Source organism: Mustela lutreola, chromosome 13, assembly GCF_030435805.1.
Source record: "Mustela lutreola isolate mMusLut2 chromosome 13, mMusLut2.pri, whole genome shotgun sequence".
Taxonomy (NCBI): Eukaryota; Metazoa; Chordata; class Mammalia; order Carnivora; family Mustelidae; genus Mustela; species Mustela lutreola.
The window spans coordinates 82,724,027-82,746,619 of NC_081302.1; the positions used below are offsets into that span (position 1 = coordinate 82,724,027).

The 22,593-nt window shown below is 42.9% G+C and overlaps 1 protein-coding gene across 4 annotated transcripts in view; it reads left to right on the top strand.

The window, feature by feature from the left end:
• The window catches only part of SACS (sacsin molecular chaperone), a 94,151-nt gene that overhangs the window by 25,074 nt on the left and 46,484 nt on the right, over positions 1-22,593 (top strand). For 3 of the 4 annotated variants that reach the window (XM_059144611.1, XM_059144614.1, XM_059144612.1), the window contains exon 3: positions 21,988-22,138. In XM_059144611.1, the coding sequence (XP_059000594.1) occupies positions 21,988-22,138 (151 nt within the window). Of the gene's footprint in view, positions 1-21,599; positions 21,872-21,987; positions 22,139-22,593 lie in introns of those variants that run through there. The other variant, XM_059144613.1, reaches the window with a different exon arrangement.

Here is a 22,593-nt window from a genome sequence, read left to right on the forward strand (position 1 = left end):
CCCCAAGCTCCACTAGGCTGCTGAAATTCTTCCCCAGCTATTTCTGGGACTTCTCAGGTGGTGACATCTTATATGGGCTCAGGGATGAATTTGTTCATGTTCTTTCCTCTTGAGCCTCTCAGTCAAGGGGACTTGTCAAGTCCTGTGCAGCTGGGCTTTCTGTAAGACATTATTCCCTGCACCCAGTGGACACCTTGAACCCCAAACAACTCTGAAACTTGGGGAGAGGACAGTAAGGGAGATGAATGGCTTTGCCCGAATCCTGTGCGGAGTTTGTTTTTAGGGGGGAAGCAGTACTTCATGGACTTAGTCTTATTCCTTGTTTCATAAACATTGTGCCTGAGTTTCTGTCCTCATAGGCTTAAAACCAGTCTCTTATATATGGGCAGAGGGGGGAGGATGAGTCCTGTCCTGCCTCTTCTGCACAGTCTCTCTCTGTCCTCACTTCTCCTTAGATACCTCTGCATCCAAACAAAACAAACTCAGAACAAATATCTTTCCACCTCCTTTCAGGGAAAACAAATTGTGTAATGGAAAGAGTAGCAACGTTTGATCCAGATATATTTGGTTTGAATCTCAGCTTCACTATTTACTAGTTATGCGGCCTTAAATAGGTTACATTTTCTTAATATGGGGATCATAATGCCTACAGTAATTTTGGGTTAGAGATCATGAATGTAAAACACTTCACCTAGTAGTTGACTCAGAATGCCTAAGAAAAGGTAACACCTGTTATGATGACTTCTGTTAAGCAGTAAAAATTCAACTGAGTAATTTAAAAATTCAAATTGGCTTTGTTGAATGATTCATGAGTTAGGCAGCATCCCTTCCAGCAAATAGAAAGGAGGTCCATTGGGCTGAGAGGCAGAGAGGGAGAGAGGGAGTGGAAAAAAAGGAAATTATTAGCTAAGAATGTGTTGTCTGAGGCAAGGTCACTCTCCTAAGGGGAACGGAAATGGTCTATCAGTACATTTCCTAGTTCTGACCAGGAAATTCCATGTTGGCTGGTTAAAGGTTCCATTCTGGGGGAGAGTGAAACTGCAGTTGGGTTAGGTATTACGTCTTGGTTTGCGATGTGATGCCCTTAACATAAGTGACCCCATTTGGGGCTTGATGTTTTCTTTTCAACAGTCTCTTATCCAAAAACTAGCGCTAAGTCTAGCCATCTGTAATGGCTTCCACCACCACTCAGGTGTTATAAGGATGGGGCTGCCTACCACCATCCCAGCTAACGAGCAGCTGTAAACCAGAATGTCTTACTCCTCTTGGTTGGTTATGGGGATTTTGCTTCCTACCACTATCATCCCCTGAATGTGTCCACGTGTGCCAGTATCTGGCCATCCAATAGGAAGCACAAGGTACATAGGGGACGCTGGGGAGAATCCTGGTGAACACCACATAGTATCTTTAGGGAAAGAAGCATCAAAAGGCAGCAGGGTGATTTGGGACAGTTGGTGGTCCTCACCAAGTGGTAATGAAAAGGCCAACTTGGTTTCCCACCGTGGGCTCTGCAGCAATGTCCATTTTCCTGGTTCCTGAGGGAGGGAAAACTCAGTCTGCATGTGTGATTCTAAGCCCTTCAGTGGAGTATTCACAGCCTAGGGTCTGGTCTGCAGCAGGTGACTCACCATTGCTATAAGCTTCATAGCAGTCAGAAATCCATCTTCAGTGACCAAGGAAAGGGATTTGGTGAGGGATGGAGGATGAATGCTTTGGGTTATTTGTCGGCCAATCAGGCATGCTGCTGCTTTTCAGAGTAGCAAATCTGATTCACTTTCTCTTTCATGCTCTGAACTGGCAGCCGTGCTGTGGTGAGTGGTCTATAGACAGGGTCGCCACAGCTACTTAGGATAAGCCAAGGGCTTACATGCAAAGGTGAAAAGGGATAAGAAATTGCTGAAGAACCTGGCAGCTAAGGCACTGTTACCTCCCAAGACCTGAGGGACTAGGGTAGAAATAATTGCCGAATCTTGAAGGACAAATGATCATACCTTGGAGCAACATCTCTTGGAAAGGGTAGTGACCTTTGGTTGAAAGACACAGTCGGACCGTGGTGAGGCTGTGTGATGGGTGTTGGGGGAACAAATTCTTTGACATCACTCTCATCCCTCACTTCCACTCTCTGCTGGGTCTCCTGTTGGTCAACTCAGCCTACAGTAAAAGTGCCCTGAGGCCCCACTGATGCGGTCTGGGGTAAGCAAGGTGGAGAGAGGATGTAAGGGGAGGAGCAATACTTAGTATATGTGGAGAGAAGCCTGGGCTTTCATCTTCTTCAGCCATGATTGGCAGAAATCCTATGCCTGGCCTTGGTGCCGCTTCACCTCCTTTAAAAATATGTTATCACGAAAACTTTTAGGCATGCATAGAAGTAGAAGAAACCATTACAATGAATACCCATAAAATTAAATACTTATTGAAATTCTGATGAATTTGTTCATACCCCTCTTTCTCTGCACTTCAGCAGGTTGAAGCAAATCCTACACTATTTTGTGGTGGTCTTGGTGGCCCTGGGGGGGTTTGCTGTGCATTTTTCCAACTGCTGGGGTCACCCTGAAGGAGCCCTGAAGGCTTCTCCACTCCCAACGGGTGTGTGTTGAAGGAGGGAGCTCTGTGTGTGGGACCAGAGGAAGTTCACTGCCATCACCCAAAGCTATCGAAAGGGAGAAGGGGGAGCGATAACACAGTAGAAATACATTCATTATTTAACATTTATAGGTATTGGAATCATTACCCCTTAAACACTCATTGGGAAGGTCCTCTTCACTGAAAAACCAGCTGATAGGTTTTTCTTGAGGAGAATGTAAAGTTACTTTATTACCCAGTATGAAACATTAGGGTTTTAGATTATCTCATTTACTGACTCTCCCAAGAGGGAAAATAATAATTCCATATAGAAATGATAACTTGAGTCAAATTGACATAAGATATATATATATATATATATATATATATATATATATATTATACACACACACACATATATATACACACACATATGTGTATATATATGTACATATATATATTTAAATTAAGCAGTAGGAAAAATGCCTTATATATGAATCCTTAATATAAATTATTCTAATTTCTAATTTGTTATGATTGAAAGCCACAACCATAAGAAAGACAGTAAAGAAACAAAACATGAATTCTTTTCAGAGCAGAACACAATTTGAAGCCTACAGCAGCTCCTAGACCAAGTAAATAGGTTCTATTAAAATCCCTCATAGAGGGGCTCCTGGGTGGCTCAGTGGGTTGAGCCTCTGCCTTCAGCTTAGGTCATGATCCCAGGGTCCTGGGATTGAGCCCCTCGTCTGGCTCTCTGCTCAGTGGGGAGCCTGCTTACTCCCCCCTCTGCCTGCCGCTTTGCCTACTTGTGATCTCTGTCAAATGAATAAATAAAATCTTAAAAAAAAAATTTAAAAAAAATCCCTCAGAGAATGAATAGAGAAAAAAATCCCCTGGAAAATCTTTGAAAATGTAAAAAACAGGAAAGCTGTAAAAAAATGCTTGTGTATTATTGTGACCCCTGGCATAGGTGGGTACAGCCAAACAGTTGGACATTTTGACATAAATTCACTTGCTCCCTCCTCCCCAAAAGGAAAAACAAAAAACAACAGAAGAAAGGAATGGCCCCTGCTCATGTTACAAGAAAAGGCTGGCTAAATGCAGAGTCCAAGGAGCATATTTCAGACACTGTAATTTATTCTTTCTTTTAATCTGCAAGGAGAAGAAAGAAAGAAAATATGTTCTTTCAAGAGAATGCACTACAGAGCCTTTGTACAGGTTTACTGTCCTTTTTCCTTTTTTTAATTAGGGAAGGCTTAGCTCAAAACTTCAGTTGAGTGACAGAGAGAGGACAGGTTTCCAAGGAGAACATGTGCTTTGAATACATCCTATTAAGTGCAGAGGCAACTGATTGTTTCTCTCTGCCCACTGACCAGTCACTGAAAAAGGCAAACATTTCTACATTTTATTGCTGAATGGTACCTTATCCTCATATTCTTTGGACCCATAAGCAGTGTCACGGTAAGAGCTTATTAAAAACCCTTTCTTTCCTATTTTGGAACAGGTAATTATCAGTTTGCGTTTTGGAAGTAAGTGCCATGGGTGTTACCAATTTACTTAAACTTACTTAGTGAAGACTGCTCTCAAGGTTAAGTTAAGGACCTTGAGCCCATGCCTTTCATTGGGAAACTGGATTCTCCATGAATTAAGTTGAGTTCTGAAACTCCTGTGTCCAGGCAGCTGACTGATGAAGCCACGCTTAGCTGTTGGTGGTTTGTTTCCACCTTGAGGTCTTTAAAATGGAATAATGAACATTTTTTAAGTTAGTATCTTTCTCACGGGTAGTCACAGATTACAAAATGTTAGTTTTAGGGGTACCCGGGCGGCTCAGTGGGTAAAGCCTATGTTTTCAGCTCAGGTCATGATCCCAGGGTCCTGAGATTGAACCCCACATCAGGCTCTCTGCTCAGTAGGGACCTGCTTTCTCTCTCTGCCTGCCTCTCTGCCTACTTGTGATCTCTGTCAAATAAATAAATAAAATCTTAAAAAAAAAAAGATGTTAGTTTTAAAATTCATTATTCTCACAATTAAAAAGAATTTTTAAGGTTAAGGAATTTTAAATTTAAGGAACAAATTCAGTTGCAAGTACCTGATCGGGAAGAGCACACTTGAGCTGCCTGTCAAGGGTCTTCTGCTCCAGAGTCTCCCCAGCAGCTGCTTCACCAGGTCTCAAACGAACATCCTACCCGTATGAATGGTAGGTACTTGTACAGGCAAATGGTTTGAGATCACCCACATGGTAAGAGAAAAAAGAAATGTATAGAGGCTCCTGGCGGGCTCAGTCGGTAGAACATATGACTCTTGATCTTGGGGTCATAAGTTTGAGCCCCACAATGAGTACAGAGATTACTTAAAAAAGTGTACAGGACAGCAGAGAAACCAGCTGACATGTAGGGGCCTTTCAGCAACTAAAGGCCTTAGAACGGTAAGTGCTAACAATATTGACCAAAGAATTTCTTTAGATTCTGCACAAGTGTCAATCACTTCTTCATCCTCTGATCTTCTGTAGGCAGAATCCCAACCTCCCTTTGGCCCTGTTGCCTTTTTTTTTAAACTCTTGCTTTTCCCAGACTTAGATGCTTAGGTGTTGTGAAGGAGTGCTCCTCTTCCCAAGGTGTGAAAAATTATTTTGGAGTTTGCGATGAAAGGCTAGACCAGCTCACGGCTTTATCTAATGCCGGTTTATTAATATCTGTCCATTAAGTGAATTAGTACAGAAAAGAAAAAAGATAATAAGAACTCACTTTTCTTCTAATTTTACTTTCCACACAGGATGCAAAGTGTTTGTAGGGAATGGTCATCAGAAGCCAAGGAGGTGAAGTCCACAGCATTCTCCTTTTCAGCAGTGAATATTGTGGGACATAGAATTACATATGAGAGATGATAAGCATATAAGGTTACGTGTAAAGTAGTTTATAAATAAAGAAAATTCATGCCTTCTTCCATCACTCGTCAGTGAAGGTTAAGTACTGAAGGTGCTCAGGAAGGTGGAGGTCTGGTCTCATTGGCTCAGCTGGCGGAAGCCTTCTGCTCTTCCGGCTGGACACTGATTCAGGGGGAGGGTCTCAGCGGCATCCTTTATCAGATTCTTCCGATCTCCGAGGTGTTTTGTATCTATCTTTTGAAATGTGAAGGAGTGTTTCCAACTTCCCATTCATTCACTTAACAACTGAAACATAAGATTAGTGCTTCCTGCATGTAAGATCCGAGTCTGAGGATCTAGTTTTTCACCAGCTCTTCAGAGGAGGAGATCTTTTAATTACCCTGCTTCCCTATCTCAGTCCTTATGCACTCCATAAGCACTGACCAGGTGTGTGCCAGGTCCCAGCGGTTGTGGAAGAGAGATATTGAGACCTGTTTCCTGTTCTTAAAAGGTCCCCGGTCTCCAGAGAGGGATGCAGCCATGTAAATAACTGATTTATGTAATGTGGGAAGACCTGGGATAGATGGACATGCAGAGTATTCTGAGAGAATATAGAAGGGCACGTAAGGTTTATTTGTCATGGACCTATTTCCATTTTTCCTTAAACAGTGTTGGGTAGGGAGGGAAGGTTTCACAACTGAAGAGGCATTTGAGCTGGGCCACCAAGGATAGGTAATGCATTTAACACATAAGGAGGAGGCAGATGCTGCAGGAGGAAACAGAATGTGCGAGAAATGTGCAAAAAAAAAAAAAAAAAAGTGCAAAGACATGCTTCAGCACTCTGGGGGACAAGGCTGGGAAAATGAGCCTGTCTTTGAAGCATTTGAACTTTATCATGTGGGTAACTTAAGTACTGAATATTGTAGTGATGGGCAGAGATTTAGTCATACTCCATTGGAGGATAAGATTGTTATTATCAGTATTTTATTATATTATATTATATTGCTATCTATATTATCTATATCTATATTATCTATGCTTTCCTTATTTCAAAATTTTGTGTTTCTTAAGGAATATTCATTTTTAGAAGCAGTGAGTAAATAGACGGGAAAGGAATAGAAAGGAAATCTTCCTTTTTAACTTATAACTATTTCATTTATCCAATGAGATCAAGAAAAAATTGGAAATGGTTTGAGAAATGAGCAAAATATAGAATTTTAACAGATTAAGCTTCTATTTAATTGTAGTACTCATGTAAAGTCCAGTTGTTTTGTTTTTTAATGGATTCATTCTCAATTTTTTTTAAACGACTCCCCTGACCTATTTCTATCTAGTGTCTTCTTTGTGTGTCCCCTCCAGTGGAGGTTGCCTGCCAACTACTATAATTGTTCCCTAAGATAGCATGTGTGTGCAAGCATTTATAAACCCTTCTGTGTGAGGAAGACTGTGGCTTGCTTCTCTTTTACTAAAACAAAGATAAAAATACAGTCTTATTTTCCACAAAATTGCAGATATGTAATTTTGTGGACGTGGCTTACATGATTCATATTTCCAAGTTATTATGGCATTGGCTCTGCACAGAGATAAAATAATACTCACTCTTTGAACTTTTCGTTATTGTCATTTCAAGTCAGATATTTAGAGATAGGATGCATAAGAAGATGTTCTCTATTTTTCAAAGTCTTCAGTGAATTTAAGCAAGAAATATGCAAAACAAATTATGACAAAAATAATAAGATTTCTATTTATTTTTCACAAATAAACTCATATTTCCTAAGTACTTGATGGCTAGAGGATGTTAGTTTAATCAAGTTATGGTTTGGGATTCTATTTGAGACACCATTTCAAAGCTAAAGAAAAGGGACTGCATTTTAAAATAACTAACTCAATTGATGATCATTAACTAAATAGAAGCAATTAATTGTAAAATATCCCCCTTTTTGCCTGGATAGCTACATCTCTGTTCTGTAACTCACACTTGTATATTCATCACATTACATTTAGAAGTGCTCTCCAGTGTGTGTGTGTGTGAGTGAGCTTGCATGTGCGTACATCCCGCTAGCCTGTAAAATTGCCACATGTTTGGAATGCAAGACTGTGATCCGCCCTTAGGAGGGAGCCTAGGAGGTGCCTGGGTGGCTCTTGATTTCAACTCAGATCGTGATCTCAGGGTCCTGGGATCCAGCCCGGTGTTGGGCTCTGTGCTCAGTGGGGAGTCTGCTTGAGATTCTCTCTCTCCCTCTCCTTCTGTCCCTCCCCCTTTCTCTCTCTCTTTGACACAGTAAATAAATAACTTTTTTTTTTTTTTTTTTTTTTTTTAAGAAGAGAACCTAGGACATGGCTCACTGTTGTCCCCAAACACCATCCTCGTTGTTACTTAAGATAAGCGACTGTCTTTGTGATACGATTTCAGAGGCAGTCGGGTGATGAAACTTCCCAAGTGAAATGTTTCCCCTTTCCTCAGTTCTGGAGAGCAGCACAGAACAGGGAAGTTGAACAGAGACCTGAGTTCTAATGTTGACACTTGCCATTTGCAAGGAAGCCTCAGACAGATTATTTACCTTCTCTGGGTCCTGAGTCCTGACTTCTAAGTGTGGATGATAATGTCTTCTTTGCAAGTTCATTAAGGAACTAAATGTGATGGTGGGTGTGAAGGACTTGACTTGTAGCTGGTGGGGAGTGCATAAAAATGAGAACTGTTCTAGTTGTTGGGATATATATATTTTGTGGGAGTGAGCCCCAAATTTGTTTGTCTCTAGAGCCACAGAGGTATTTATACATGAAAGCCATTCCCATATTTGGATACTATAAGAGGTCCCTGAGAGTCCTTTTTTTTTTTTTTTTTTTTTTTTTTTTCCCCTCCAGAATAAACATCTCTAGTTCCATCAGTAACAACCCCATATGGGGATGTGGGCAGAAATTAAAAACCCAGGTTTGGGTTTGCTCAGAGTGGGGTTAGATCTTGACCCTGTGTGTGGTCTTGGGCAGTTTTGACCTTTCTGAATCTTTCAACATCCACAAGAATAAAATAGGAATAAGAATGTCTCATAAGGTTTTTGTGAAGATTAAATAAGAAGGGTTTGGTGCCTGGTAAGTACTTAAGTAATGGCAGGTTTTATTATTAGGTATTATTTTGAGTTTCTCACCATCCCTATTGCTGCTTAAAATGAGCGACTGTCTTTGTGATATGCTTTCAGAGGGAGTCGGGTGACGAAACTTCCCAAAATATGAACCTAGTTCCCACACAGCAGCAGAAATGAAAATCCTCTGTTAAAATACAGATATACTTGGGAGAGAGGTATTAGCTGTGAAGAATAGCCTTCATTGCCTTCCTATGTGAAGAAGCAAGCAGTAATCAAAGGACCATGCCATAGCCACCGAGAGTGGTGTGCTGCTGACAACCACCTTTTCTGTCCTGTCCTTCCTAGGGAAGGTCTAAAGATGTGGAAAGACAAATTCTCTTGCTAAACACACAGAGACTTATGAAGGTGCACACAAAGGGAATGCCAGGGTCACTTTGGACTGAGACTGTTCACATGCCGAAGGATGCCAGGGAGCTAAAGTGTGTCCTAGACCAGCAGGAGAACCATCACCAGTGCTTAGATAGATCTGCCTGCAAGCTGAGCTCTGCAGCATGCTTGGGGATAAAGATAATGGGGGAAGAAAAGAAAAAAAAAAGTAGCTTCCTAAAATCAGCCAGGAGTGCTGTCTCTTTCCTGACTGGCTCGTGGAGCCATGGCGCTGGTCCAGGAAAGCCCTGTTAACGGAAGGTAGTATCTTGGCATTTGTAGCAAGTAATGACTTAGGTAGGTTTTCTTTATTTCAACATTTTTCCTTTTATACAAAAATTATGTGGATTATATTTGCATGTTGTTCCATTCTCAGGTTCCTTATAGGCAGTAGGATAGAGTGCCTGCATATAGAACATGCAAAGTTAATGTCTACTGAACTCGCAGAGCTGGGAGAAGGGGTGAATGGGCTGGGGCACATCAGGAGGAGGTGAGGCTGAGATAAAGGGCTTCAAGGGTTCCCAAGACACCCATTGCTTGATTCTCATTTTTTTTCCTGGCACTGATTTTGACCGATCAGATGCCCAAGCAAGAGAGAAGGGCGAAGGAAGAGACTAGGGGTGAGAAAAAAGGAGTGTGGAGGCTGCCGTCCTGCAGTTCCTGTCTGGCAGCCGTCCCCGTGAAGTGCTGTACCCCCAGGGCTGGGGCTGCGCTCCTTTATCACCGTACCAGTGCTCAGCGGATAGTGGGGCTACACATCTTTTTATATGAATAAATGAGCACGTCCCAGGTCAGCGACTGACCCATCTCACCTGAAAACAACCCGACAGTCCAGTTATACATGTGAGAACGTGTGCTCAGAACAGGGACAGTCCCCCCCAGCCAGCAGGTGTGAGAGCTGGTGGGGTCACACCCTCATTCACTACCACACAAGGGGCAGAGAACGGAGAAGGGTAGAAGGCAAAGAACAACTCAGGAAAACCAAGGACAAGTAGAAGGAAAATGAACTGACCGGCAGGATATCATCAGCCAGGAGAAGCAGAAAAAAGGGAGAAATGTATTATGGTATGTGTTGCTCCTACTATTTCCATTTCTATGTTCAATTTATTCGGTTTTATGATGGGATTGGTTTATATCATGAGTTTCCTACTATTATGTCTAGACCTGAAACTTCATTCAAACTTGCTATTTATGAGCAAGCAGCAAATTCATTTTAATATACTCACTGCTAAGCCAGCTGACTCTGTCTCCATGTTTTCTATAAAATATTCCAAGAGAGGATGTTTAATCAAAGGTCACCATAAATGGAAGAGCAATTCAGAATTCAGAGGAGTTCACATGTAGTTTTAGTATTCCTTGAAATGGCTCAAAATGTGTCACCTTTATAATATCCAGGGGGCTGAGTCATTTTTTTCCCCCTTTTTAATGGATTAGTCAATGGATATATGTAAGCATGACTACCCTTAAGGCCCCTACTGGTTAATTTTGCTTTGGCAAAGCTCTGTTGAATAATGTAGGATTTTTGGCAACCAGAACACTAAGTCTTATTAAAATTAACAATAGATTCAAAAGCATCATGTAAAGTCTGTACAAGCTTACTTTCTCATAATTTTTATGGCACTTTAGGGAATTCAGAGTACTCTCATTGGAAGTAGAAAACACAGGAATGCTAATTCAGAAACATGACATCACTTCCCAAAGCACGTTCAATGTAACTAAAAATAAAACTTAAGCAATTGTGTCTACATTAGCACAAAGAGAAGGAAAGTTTTGTCATTTGTCTGACTTATTGGTTATTAAATGTGGCCTGTTGGATAAATTCTGCCTGAGCCGCCACATTTCTGGTTGTAGACTTCCTTTGCCCTAAAAGAGGTTACTTGGCATAAGGCTTTGAAGGTGGAGCTCAGGGTTCTGGGGGTGCCCGGCTGTCAGCCTGCTCAGGAAGGAGATACAGATGGCATGAGTGACCAAGGAGGTGGAAACCAGGCCGTCGAGACTTGTGAAGCATCAGGTTTCCTGAAGAATACTGAATTTAAAGGTGCAGTGGACATTGAGGGAGGAAGGAGACTAGATGTAAAAGCCACGTGACTGAGCTCAGTGGGTTAATTTGAAGAGCGTGCCAGTGTGGGTGGGAGGGGGGAAAGTAAATCGGGGTCAGTGAGCGATCAGGGTGAAAAGCAGGACCTGGATGTTCTGATAAGGAGTTTGCATTTTGTCTTATTTGTGTATGTATTTGGGACAAACTGTCAGCTGTGACCATTCCGGAAAATGACTTAGAATCTCTTAAGGAATAGTGAAATAAACCACCCGATTCACCAAAGGAGTCAAGGTAGCCACATTAAAAATGTTTGTGTGTAGAGGGAATCGACACATAGTGGTATGATGATATATTCACATCAACTACAATGTTACCGTTTTTCTTTTTAAGATGTAATTCACAAACTGCTGTTCACCATTTTAAAGGATCCAATTCAGTGGTTTTTAAGGATGTTCACCAGTATGTGTCACTATTCCAGAACATTTTCACAATCCCCCAAAGAAGCCTATTAGCAGTTACTCCTCACTGTTCCCTCTCCCCAGTCCCTGGCAACCACCAGTCTACTTCTCTGTTTCTATGGATTTGCCTACTCTGAACATTTCATACAAATGGAAGCCCATCATGTGTGGTCATGAGTGCTTGACTCATTTCACTTAGGATACTGTTTTCAAGGCTTGGTAAGTTTTCAGCACAAGATGGAGAGATGTGTACTGGGAACGGGTCTGTGGGGGCTGCAAACCAGTGGTGAGGGGTCACACTGTCTGAGGCTATTACAGTCTATGTTGTAGTATTGGGGAGCAAAAGAGCATGATTTAGTGATACCCCCACTGCGGAGTGTTAACATGCTTGGGACTTCCTACCTTAGGCAGGACATGGCACAGGGGCAAGAGAAGGACGTGCCTGCAGATGGGAAGGACCTATAGGCCAACCAGGAGGATCTGGGGAGGGCACAGTAGTCCTGATGCAATTCTAGCAGTGTTTGCTGCAAAAACTGAAGTCTCTTGTGCAGATGTGCATCACTTATGAACATCTGTCTCTCAGTAAGAGTTATCAGAATGTGGTTTTTTTTTTAAGATTTTATTTATTTATTTGAGAGAATGAGCATGTGAGCATGAGTGGGGAGAGGGGCAAAGGAAGAGGGAGAGCAGACTCCCAGCTGAGTGGGGAGCACAGTGTGGGATATCTATCCCATAGGATAGATCCCATGATCCCAGGATCATGACCTGAGCCAAAGGCAGATGCTTAACTGACTGAGCCACCCCGGCACCCCCAGAATGTATTCTTAATCTTAAACCCCAGGCACAAATTTTTTGAATGTTTCAGCTATGAGTTCTCATCAAGATTAAAGAAGCTTCATTAAGGAAGTAAGAGGCGGCTGTGACCTTGCTCTCCCAATCTGCTGGTGGTTTCTTGCCTTGGGAAGGAAGCTAAAGTTGCAGGACCTGTCCTGCTAAATGACCTGTGGGTTGGAGTCAGCTGGCACCTGCAGACTGAGTGTGGGACACTAGGCCACAGGCTCCCCAGAGCACAGTGGAAAACTGGCCAAAGGACTGAAGCCAGGGCCCAATCAACAGGCAGAGTCAGAGCCACACCACAGCTGTGGCTGCAGTGAGCCTGGCAGTGCTGCAACCCTGGGATCAGAGGCTGGAAACCAAGACTGGAACAAGGTGGGGGGGTGGTATGGATGAACAGATACCCCAGGCATCAGCCTGGGGTCCAGGATGCCAGCAGAGTGAACATCCATCCAGTCACGTATTCAGCAGTATTACTGAGTGCCTGTGGCACTCCAGACCCCATCCCGTGCTGGGAAGAGAGCAGTGAATTCAACAGATAGTGACTTTGCTCTCCTGGAGTGGAAAACATGGTGGGTTGAGATAGACATTATAAAAATAAGTAACCGAATATGTATTAGATGATCATGTAGATAGTAGTGTAGTATGGGGATTAGGTAATTTAAGGGGGACTTTGGGAGTGTTGCTCTTTTGTATAGGGTGGTTGGGGAGTCCTCCTGAGAGAGATAATATTTGAGTGCAGACATAAAGGAGGTGAAGGAGTAACAAATGCCTTCTGGAAGAAGATCATGCCAAACGGGGAATAACAAGTGCAAAGACCCTGCGGCAGGGACTGTGGTTTGATGTTTAAGACTGTAGGATGCCATGTGTGGCTGTGGTGGAATGAGCCAGAAGGAAATGAGGCAGGGACCAGGGGAACAATGATTGAGGAGGACATGGGGGACACAGGGGGATTGACTACTAACACCTTATATGCTAAGGACCCTGACTTTTCCTCAGAGTGACATGGGAAGCCATGGGTACCGGCATTTACATCTTCAGCCCACCATTTTGTCTTGATTTGGGCCCTGTTTTCTGTAGCTGTGATTCCCCAAGGCCCTTCTGTGCTCTTGCATGTCGGTGTGCAGACACTGGATCATCCCTTCATTTCACAGGTAGTCATGTACTGGACTCAGAATTGTCAAAACGGGATTTGTATGTGAGTAGTTGGCTCTAGAAAAGTCTAGAAGAGGGGAGAGGTGATGGGGGTGGTATGGCCAGAGCAGTTGTGGGGAGACAAGGGGAGGTAGAGGAGGAAGTATGGGGTGCCATAAAGACAAAGCTGGTGGAATGCCAACAAGCCTGACTTAGGAAAAGTACTTAGAAAGGTCACTCTGACAGAATCCGGAGAGGGAATTATCAAACACACAAGGTCGGTAACTCAGGGCTAAGGAAGAGAAGAAGGCCAAAGGGAAGAAGGTTCTAGAGATAAGCATAGAGGCATGTGGCTTTCTGCTAGCTGTGGTAAAAGTGTTATTAATGACAGCATTTAACATCCTGTCCTGCCCAGACGTTGTGGGTGTGGGTGCTTCCTGCCACTCCCCTCTCCCGATTGCTGTGCATATCCCGCTGGAACTGCACCTGGCCTTTTAGGATGTGCAGGAGATGAGTGAGAATGTGGAAGTTTCCTCATTTAACTTGTGCACAAGTTGTGTTAAATAGTCATGGTGAGAGTGGGCATCCCTGTCTTCTTCTTGACTGTAGGGCAAAATTCTCAGTTTTTCCCCATTAAGGGTGATATTAGCTGTGGGTCTTTGGCTTTTATGATGTTGAGAGGTATGTTCCCTCTATCCCAACTTTGTTGAGGGTTATCATCAAGAATAGGTGCTGGAATTTGTCAAATTTTTTTTTTTGACTCTCTTAAGAGGATCATATGGTGTTTGTCCTTTTATTAATGTGGTTGAGACACTCCATTTAGAAATTTGTAGTGCGTAAAATACATAGGATTCTGATGAGTACTTCCTTAAATATAGTTTAAGCAGAGTATGGTAATAAGGTGAGTGAGTTAAGGAGAATGAACTAGAATAGCAAATTCTGTTTTCTGGTTTTTTTATAGAGAAGAAATCCCTACAGTTTGCCTGTGCGTAAGGGTTGTTTTCTCAATCACCAACGTCGTTGTAAAGCTTCCTTCAGTATGCTTTCTCACTTTGCATGTTTGGTTCCATTCTCAGATGGCGTCAAAATGAACAGCCCCCTGACCCATGTCATGTTCCATCCCTTGCCCATCATGGTTCATCATAGGACTTATTTCTGCCTTGTGTATTATTTATCTGTGTATTTATTTATTGTCTGCCTCCCCATTATGGAACTGTGAGCCTTATAAGAGCTGGATTTATTTTGTTTAACTGCCATAATTCTGGGGTACTCTAGTGTCTGAACTTAAAGTTAATGAATACATGATTATATATATCTCACATGGTTTTTTTGTTGTTGTTGATTTACATGCTATTCATATGTTTTTTTCTCTGGGGCTTTGTGAGAACACAGTTTGAATCATTGTGATGCCTAATGTATATCTAAGGTAAGAAAGTGCTAGAATAAAGTGCTTCCTACCTCAGTTTTGACCGTGATTATTGTATACCAAGGTGTTTGGGGACAGACCCTCCCTCATATGCACAGTTACAAAGAGCCTCAGAACACATTCTGTGATTGAGACCCCTGCTTAGCCAGAGGACAGAGAGGGAAGTTTGGTAGAGGATTTTTTGGAGAGAGATGTTGCCAAGTGCACAGGATTAGAGGGGTTTACCTCCTTTACACTGAGTCTGGTGAACCACACAGGGAACTTGGAACTGGGGTCGAGGCCAATTTAGGCTTGGGGCCCAAGCACTCCGAGGCAGCAGGAGGGAGGTAGCTGTATCGGCACTGGCATTGCCCAAGCTTTCTGGGCAAGGGACATGAGAGAAGTTTCCATAGAACATACCTGAACAAATGGAAGAGATTCAGGTTGGGCCTTCTTCAATAGCATCTGCTTGAGGTAGGGCCAGAGCAGCCAGAAGTGGGAGGTGACATGAGGACTCCTTAAGGCTGTGGAAGGAGTTATGAGTGATCACTCAGTATAGAAATGCTTTTGCTTCTCTGCTAAGGTCCTCAGTGACAGGACTTTCCAAAGGCTCCCACAAGAGAAATGGTGAGCTTAATCACCTGCCAGATCCACAGGGTTCAAAGCAACCTGGCCAAGGAACAATCCAGTCTCCTGTCCTTCCTGTGTCCACAGCTTTGGCCTGGGTGCGGTTGCATCACAACGACTATTTGGGGGAACAGGGAGAGAAGAGAGACTGCCCACCTCCCTTTCTTAAAAGACAGGCAGCTTCTGAGTACAGAACTCAGTGTAGGGTTGTGGTGGCAACATCAAGGAGAAACTGACCTTTATTTAATGATTTTGCCTGGAACTTATTCCAGTTAGAGAATTGAAACAAACATTATTTTGTAATGTAAAGTGACCCCAGGACTGTCATTATGAAAAAGTGAGCAGAAAAATCATAGAATATACCAAGATTCCATCCCAAGGCAAAGAAAGATTAGTTGCATGAAATATTTCCCCTTGCTATTCTTTTAAAAAAATATGTGTCATGAAATGTCACTCATCAGGCTTTTAAAAACTTCCTAGTTATATTGTTTTTTAATATTTCTGTAGACATTTAAAAAATAAATTTGCCATGGGTATTAGAACAATGTTGTAGATAGTGTTGTAGGCTGATCTGTCACAAAAAAGCCCTGTTCTCTTGCTAGAACCTTCTGTTAGAGAGGCTTGATTTTCCCTGCTTTTCTTGCAGCTCAGGGTGGCCAATGAGAGAGAAATAGAAGTCTGCTGGGAAAACTCTTGTTTTTCTGCTAAAGAAGGTAGAACTCTTTTCTGCCCTCCCCCACCCTCCTCCTACATTAAGAACAGATGTATCAGAGCTGTACGAGCCATTTTCTGACAAGGAGAGAGAGTCTCAAAACATCACTGGGAAGCAGGTCTAGATATTGTCAAAGAATGGTGAGAAAAACAAACCCTTATCATTTTAGCTACTGATAGTCAGGTAATCAGTTACTTGCAGTCCAAAGCATTTTGAACAGACCCCAAAACAAAACCAAACCTCGTTGAACAATGTTGGGAGTGAAGATACCATTGACTTAAATGCAGTCATTCATTCAGCTCTCAAACATCTTAGCAACATTTATTGACTATTACTTTGTACTGGGCCCTTGGGGGTACAAAGAGGAATGTAAAGGCTCCCATTGCAATGGGAGATGAGTAAAATAACAGTGACTATACAATGTACAGAGTAGATAGAATCAGCCCAGAAGACTCAGGGAGAGCTGGGACAGGTGGTCATTCTTGGATGAGGACCTAGGGATTTATCGGATGGAAAGTGATGGGAAGGGGACTGCAAGCAGGTGAGGACAACGCAGGGTACATGTGGGAACTAGGCAATGTGAAGTGATTGTATTCGGTGAATGTTATAGTTTAATATTAATAGTATGGGGGCTCTGGAGTTGGACTACAGATCCTGGCTTTCCTATTGGCCTTCCCACTGTTAACTCTGGAACTATAAGTAATATGTTTAGTTTCATTTTCTTTATCTGAAAATGAAGGTTTTATGTACTTTGTGGGGTTGTTGGGAAGACCCAATGGGTTAAATCATATAAGAATTTTAGTAGGTGCCTGGAACATTGTAAGTATTCACTAAGGGTTTATTATTATTATACATATTACTATAAACTGGTCATGGAGACAGACAGTGGGGTAGTCTCCGAAGAATCTGAGAAGGTCGACCAGGGCTTGGTTGTGATGGGCCTTCTGAGTCATGCATAATAACTTGAGCTTGATCCTACAGTCACCAGGAAATTCTTGCAGGTTCTGGAGCACAGAGGTCAACAAGGCCTAACTAGTTGTCAAATCCTACCGGCAATTTACCTATGTGATGATGCTGGTACCTTTCTTGAAGATTTTTACTTAATCTCACAGATACCATTTTTTTTCATGGTTTTGTTGCTGTTCTAACTCGTGTCTCCTTCTAAGTCAACCTCTGTCCTGCCACCTGAGGAATTTTTATAGTGTAATTATGATCACCTGACCAGATTAAAATCTGAAAGTGGCTCCTGTGTAACTCCAGATGTAAAATAAAGAAGACTTCATGACCATATTCCTACAGACTGCTGTCAGATAATGCTCCCTGTACTTTTATATGAATCCTACCCTTTGATCCTATCATGTGGAGCTACCTGAAATTCCTCAGCTTTGTTGCCTTTTTTTTTTTTTTTTTTTTTTTGACTCCATGATATTGTAGGTTCTATTTGCGCTCCATGAGAGACTTTTTTTTCCACTTTTTTGTTTGGCTTATGATTTTTTTACTCAATTCTTAGGATTTCAGTGACCTAAAGGATGCCCACAATATCGTCAGCTTTTTATTCTCAAGCTTAACAGTCTTGTGCTGACTCATTAAACAAAGGAATAATTTGTCATTCTTTTGTCTTTATATAACTGGTGAACATTCTCTAGAACGGACCAATTTATTTTTTCCCTCTGATTAAAGACATGCTATTAGGTATATTCCATTTCATAAAATCATGTTTCAGGGGAAATTAACTCTCAGCCTTGAGCTATGCTTCCAAACGGCAGTCCACACGGTGAGAATGAACTAGAATAAAGGAAGCCTTTTACTATTTAAGAATTTTTACATTGGATTGGACTTGTGCTTTGATTGTTACCCTGGGTAGAGTTTTCAGTTCCTAAGATGAGTCATTTGAGGGGCTGAGTGGGATTGGATAATTTTTATGATCTAGGAGTTATGGGGAAGCTAAGGCCCAAGCCATATGGTTCTGTCATCCAGGGAAAGGGAAAGAAAGAGGCACCAGGGCAAATTAAAACAGGACTCCTGAGAACAAATAACATTGTTTTGCGCTTTTATCTAGCTGAGTCCGGCTTGTGCAATAAAAAATTTTATTTTAGGGGCACCTGGGTGGCTCAGTGGGTTAAAGCCTCTGCTTCTGGCTCAGGTCATGATCCCACGGTCCTGGCATCGAGCCCCACATCGGGCTCTCTGCTCAGCAGGGAGCCTGCTTCCTCCTCTCTCTCTCTGCCTGCCTCTCTGCCTACTTGTGATCTCTGTCAAATACATAAATAAAATCTTAAAAAAAAAAAAAAGAATCACACACTCCTCTGACTGAACCAGTCAGGTACCTTACTTAAAAAAAAAAAAAAATTATTTTACTCATCTCTACAACTGATACAGGCTCAAAGGGTGGTCCCATGACTCAGTTTTTTTTTTTTTTTTTTTTTTTTAAATGGAGTCTGGACTCATTCATTCTTTTTTTTTTTTTTTTTTTAAAGATTTATTTATTTATTTGACAGAGAGAGATCACAAGTAGGCAGATAGGCAGGCAGAGAGAGAGAGAGAGGAGGAAGCAAGCTCCCTGCTGAGCAGAGAGCCCGATGCGGGACTCGATCCCAGGACCCTGAGATCATGACCTGAGCTGAAGGCAGCGGCTTAACCCACTGAGCCACCCAGGCACCCAGGACTCATTCATTCTTAAACAAGAGACTGGGGCACCTGGGTGGCTCAGTGAGTTAAGCCGCTGCCTTTGGCTCGGGTCATGATCTCAGGGTCCTGGGGATCGAGTCCCACATTGGGATCTCTGCTCGGCGGGGAGCCTGCTTCCCTCTCTCTCTTTCTGCCTACTTGTGATCTTTCTCTGTCAAATAAAAAAAAAAAATCTAAAACAAGAGACTAACGTTTTGGCTTCTTGCTGTTCTGCATTTTTATAATATGCTCCTACAAAATAAGTTAAGGCTCAGATATACATTTATTAGAATACAACATTTTTGCAATTTTTTTTCTCATCTTAAATAGTGATTACAGTTCATGAGCAAAGATATTTATTGGTTTGTGCACTTTTGAAAAATTAAAGTACTCTTGTAAATATCAATAGGGTTGAGTAGCCTAAGATATTTCTTCTCAATGGAAAATTAGGCAGTTATTAGAAATACAATTTAGAAAGTGGTAAAAATGTTGAAAAACACTATGTACTCATAGCATTATTATAATCATATAAATGACAATGGATAGAAATGTTGTTTGTATTGAGGTGTTAGAATTATGTGTAATGTTTGAGTTTCTATCTACTTTTCTTATTTTCCAGATATTTTTTCATTCCTTTTTTTCTAATTTCCTTTTGGCCCCACTTCCTTTAGTTCGTTCATTCCTTCCTTCCTCAGCTCAATCCTTCCTTTCCTCATGTTTATTGAACGTCTATTCTATGGTAGAACCTCTTTCAGGATCTGAGAAGCCATCAGCAAGCAGGGAAGACATCAGTTTCAACTCCACTTTGGCTGCTGGTTGGGGAATGTGTTGGAGAGGAATGAAGTTAGAGGAGGGGCAAGAAGTAGGAGGGATGGTACTACGTCCAGGTTAAACATGTGCATGGGCTGTAGCAGTTGCTCTGTCCCCCTTTCTTCTCATATAACCTCTTTCTGGATAACTTCATTTTCCTGTTTCACTCAGGTCTTTTCTCAAATGTCAGTTCTTAGAAAGGAGTTCTAGGACCATCTTAGTTCTTTTCCTCTCTTCTCTTGTCCTGTCCCAATTCCCTGGCCCCACTTTGGAATGGTACTTATCCCTAGTTGGCTGACATCATAGGATGAATTTAAATATTATTTGTCTATTTGTTTATTGTTGTCTTTCTTCCCTAGAATGCAAGTTTGAGATGGGGACTTTGTTTTGTTCATTGTCATTTAGAAATGTGTCCTTCTAGGAAATAAGAGAGGTTTAAGAAATATTATCTGAATGATTAGGCAATTGACTTCTAAATTTATATCCTTAACATTGACATCTCTTTTGAGTTCCAGATTTATTTGTATTTCCTATGCAGACTAACCCTTTAATTGTATCCTGAATATATTTCGAACTCCAGATGTTCAAAGGTATTTATGATCAGTCATGTTTTGTAGCCAAATCTGCTTCACTTCTTGTGAAAATCTTCCCATTAAGAACATTTCTTTCTCTCAAGTCTTTATCTCTGCACTACACGTTTGTCTGCCCCCTAGGAGAGAGCATTAAGGAAAGCGGGTAAACTCTGGGGCTTATCAAAGGATTTTAGGTGTGGAGAATTTGTCTGTGACACTATCGCAGAGGGGTGAGAGCTCATTCTTCCTACTTGCTGATATTTTAATGCATTTGCATGTATGGTCTTGTCTGACTGAAAAAGTAAATATTTGTCCTTTTGGGTTTTCTGGCCTAACCTTATATTGAATTAGCTATTCTCTAATTGACTGTGCTTACTTGTTCCAAGTAGGAAAAGAGCTGCATGATTTACAAACTTTCCCTTTGAAATATGGTTACAGAAAGGGATGGAATAGCTGCATGGGTACTCTATTAATACTGATAACGAGTTCTGAGTAACATTTCTTTGTGGAAGAGGGGGAGAGGTGATAATTGAAAAGCAGTAATTAATATAATTTTTTGCACCAACGATAAAATTTTAATTCTTCTCCGGGTATTTAATCAAGAAGCACCCAAGTTTACTTGTTCAGGACATAGCCTTTGAATTGTCTTAATAGAGGTTGCCCCCCCGCCCCGCCTTTTTCCCAGTTTGTCTCATCTATACCTATGAGAAATAAGCCTGAGGAAAAGACTGATATTTTCTGACGCTTCATTCAGCTACCTACACTTTCAAATTACAAGGCACCGTTAGTTACTCTTGGGTGACTCCATCAACTTTTAAGACTGGTTTCAGATTTCAAGGAGGTTGCAGGTTGATGGGAAAACACAGGCTACCAGCAGTAAAAGATAATGTTGCCAAAATAAGCTACCTCTATTTTAACATGTCACAGGGTATGTTCGTGTTCATAATCACATATTACTGTCTCATTGGCACTCCTTCCTCTAGCAAACTGAACCACTGATCCTACTTTTGTGCCTTAGAAACAAACGGGAAACCGTGAAAGACAGTTGTGTTCTGCAATCACCACGTTTCCCGCTGTGCCTAAGAGGCCACCATAAATCTTATTTGGAGATGCTTCCAGAGATTAAAAGTCTTCAGAGGCGAAGGAGACGTAGGCCCCAGGAATGTCTAGTTCTGCATTTCTCGGTACCATTGAACTCCACCAGGGAAAATACACGTCTTCCTTCAAAGTGTGTTCTGCATACACAATTAAGCGTTTCAGGTCCTCCCGGCCTCAGCGCGTTTGCAGACGCTCGCGGCGCGGGCGGGGCGGGCGGGGCGGGGCCTTTTGGGCGGGGCGGGGCTTGCAGGCGCACGCCGCTAACGGTCCAGGAGGGCGGGCGCGTGCCCGCAGACGGCGCCTCCAGGGGCCCGGGCTACCGGGAGCGCGCCGCCGCTGCAGGCCCTCGCCCCGCCCCTAAGGCCCCGGCTTCCTCTAGCCTTTCCAGCTCGGCTCTTGCGGTCGCTCCCGGGGCTGCGGCTGAGCCCGGCCGGGGCGGCGCCCGCCTGCGCCATGAGGATCCCGCGCTCGGGGCCCGCGCCGGGCCTCTCGGGGCGGCGGCGGCGGCCGTGAGTAGGCGCGGCGCGCTCGGGCGGACGCGGGCTCGAGCTCGGCGAGGACGCTCGCGATGGGGGACAGGTAACCCTGCCCGGGGCCGGGCTGAGCCCAGGGCCGCGAGGCTCCCCGCCACTGGGACTCCGGGCGGGAGGGTCCCCACGTGGCCCCCACTGAAGGTCCTTTTGCCTTTTGCACAGGTGGCTCCGGGTGACCGTCCTCCCCGGCTGCGTGGGCTGTAGGACCGTGGCCGTTCAGGCGTCCTGGACCGTGCGCGACATCAAGGAGCGCATCTTGGCCGAGACGGGCTTCCCGGTGTCGGAGCAGCGGCTGTGGCTCGGCGGCAGGGAGGTACGGCCCGCCGGGTCCCTCTCCTTAGTAGGACGACGGGCCCGCCTCTGTGCTCGGGGTTGTAGCGCATCCACTGACTCTTTATCAGTAGGCTCGGGGGGGAGGGAAACTGAACGGATTTTATTCTTGGGTCGTGGATGGCAGATGCTCAGTTAATGGTTACCCTGGAAATAATGCTCTGTAAATAACATGCACAAAATCACACGGGTATTTTCTCATCATTAGTTGTAATTTTAATTGATTTACCATGTCAGCATTTGTGTCACCCTGCCCCCTGCCCGTCTTTTTATCTGAATCTTCACTTCCTGAAATTACGATAGTTTTTCGATGGGCATTATAGTCAGAGGGTTTTAACCATTACTCACGTTTTTCTTAGTTGTGTTGTACATTTAGCTGGAATAATTTTCACCTTTAATGTCTTAGAGGTTTCCCCTCAGTTTTGAATCATAGAAACT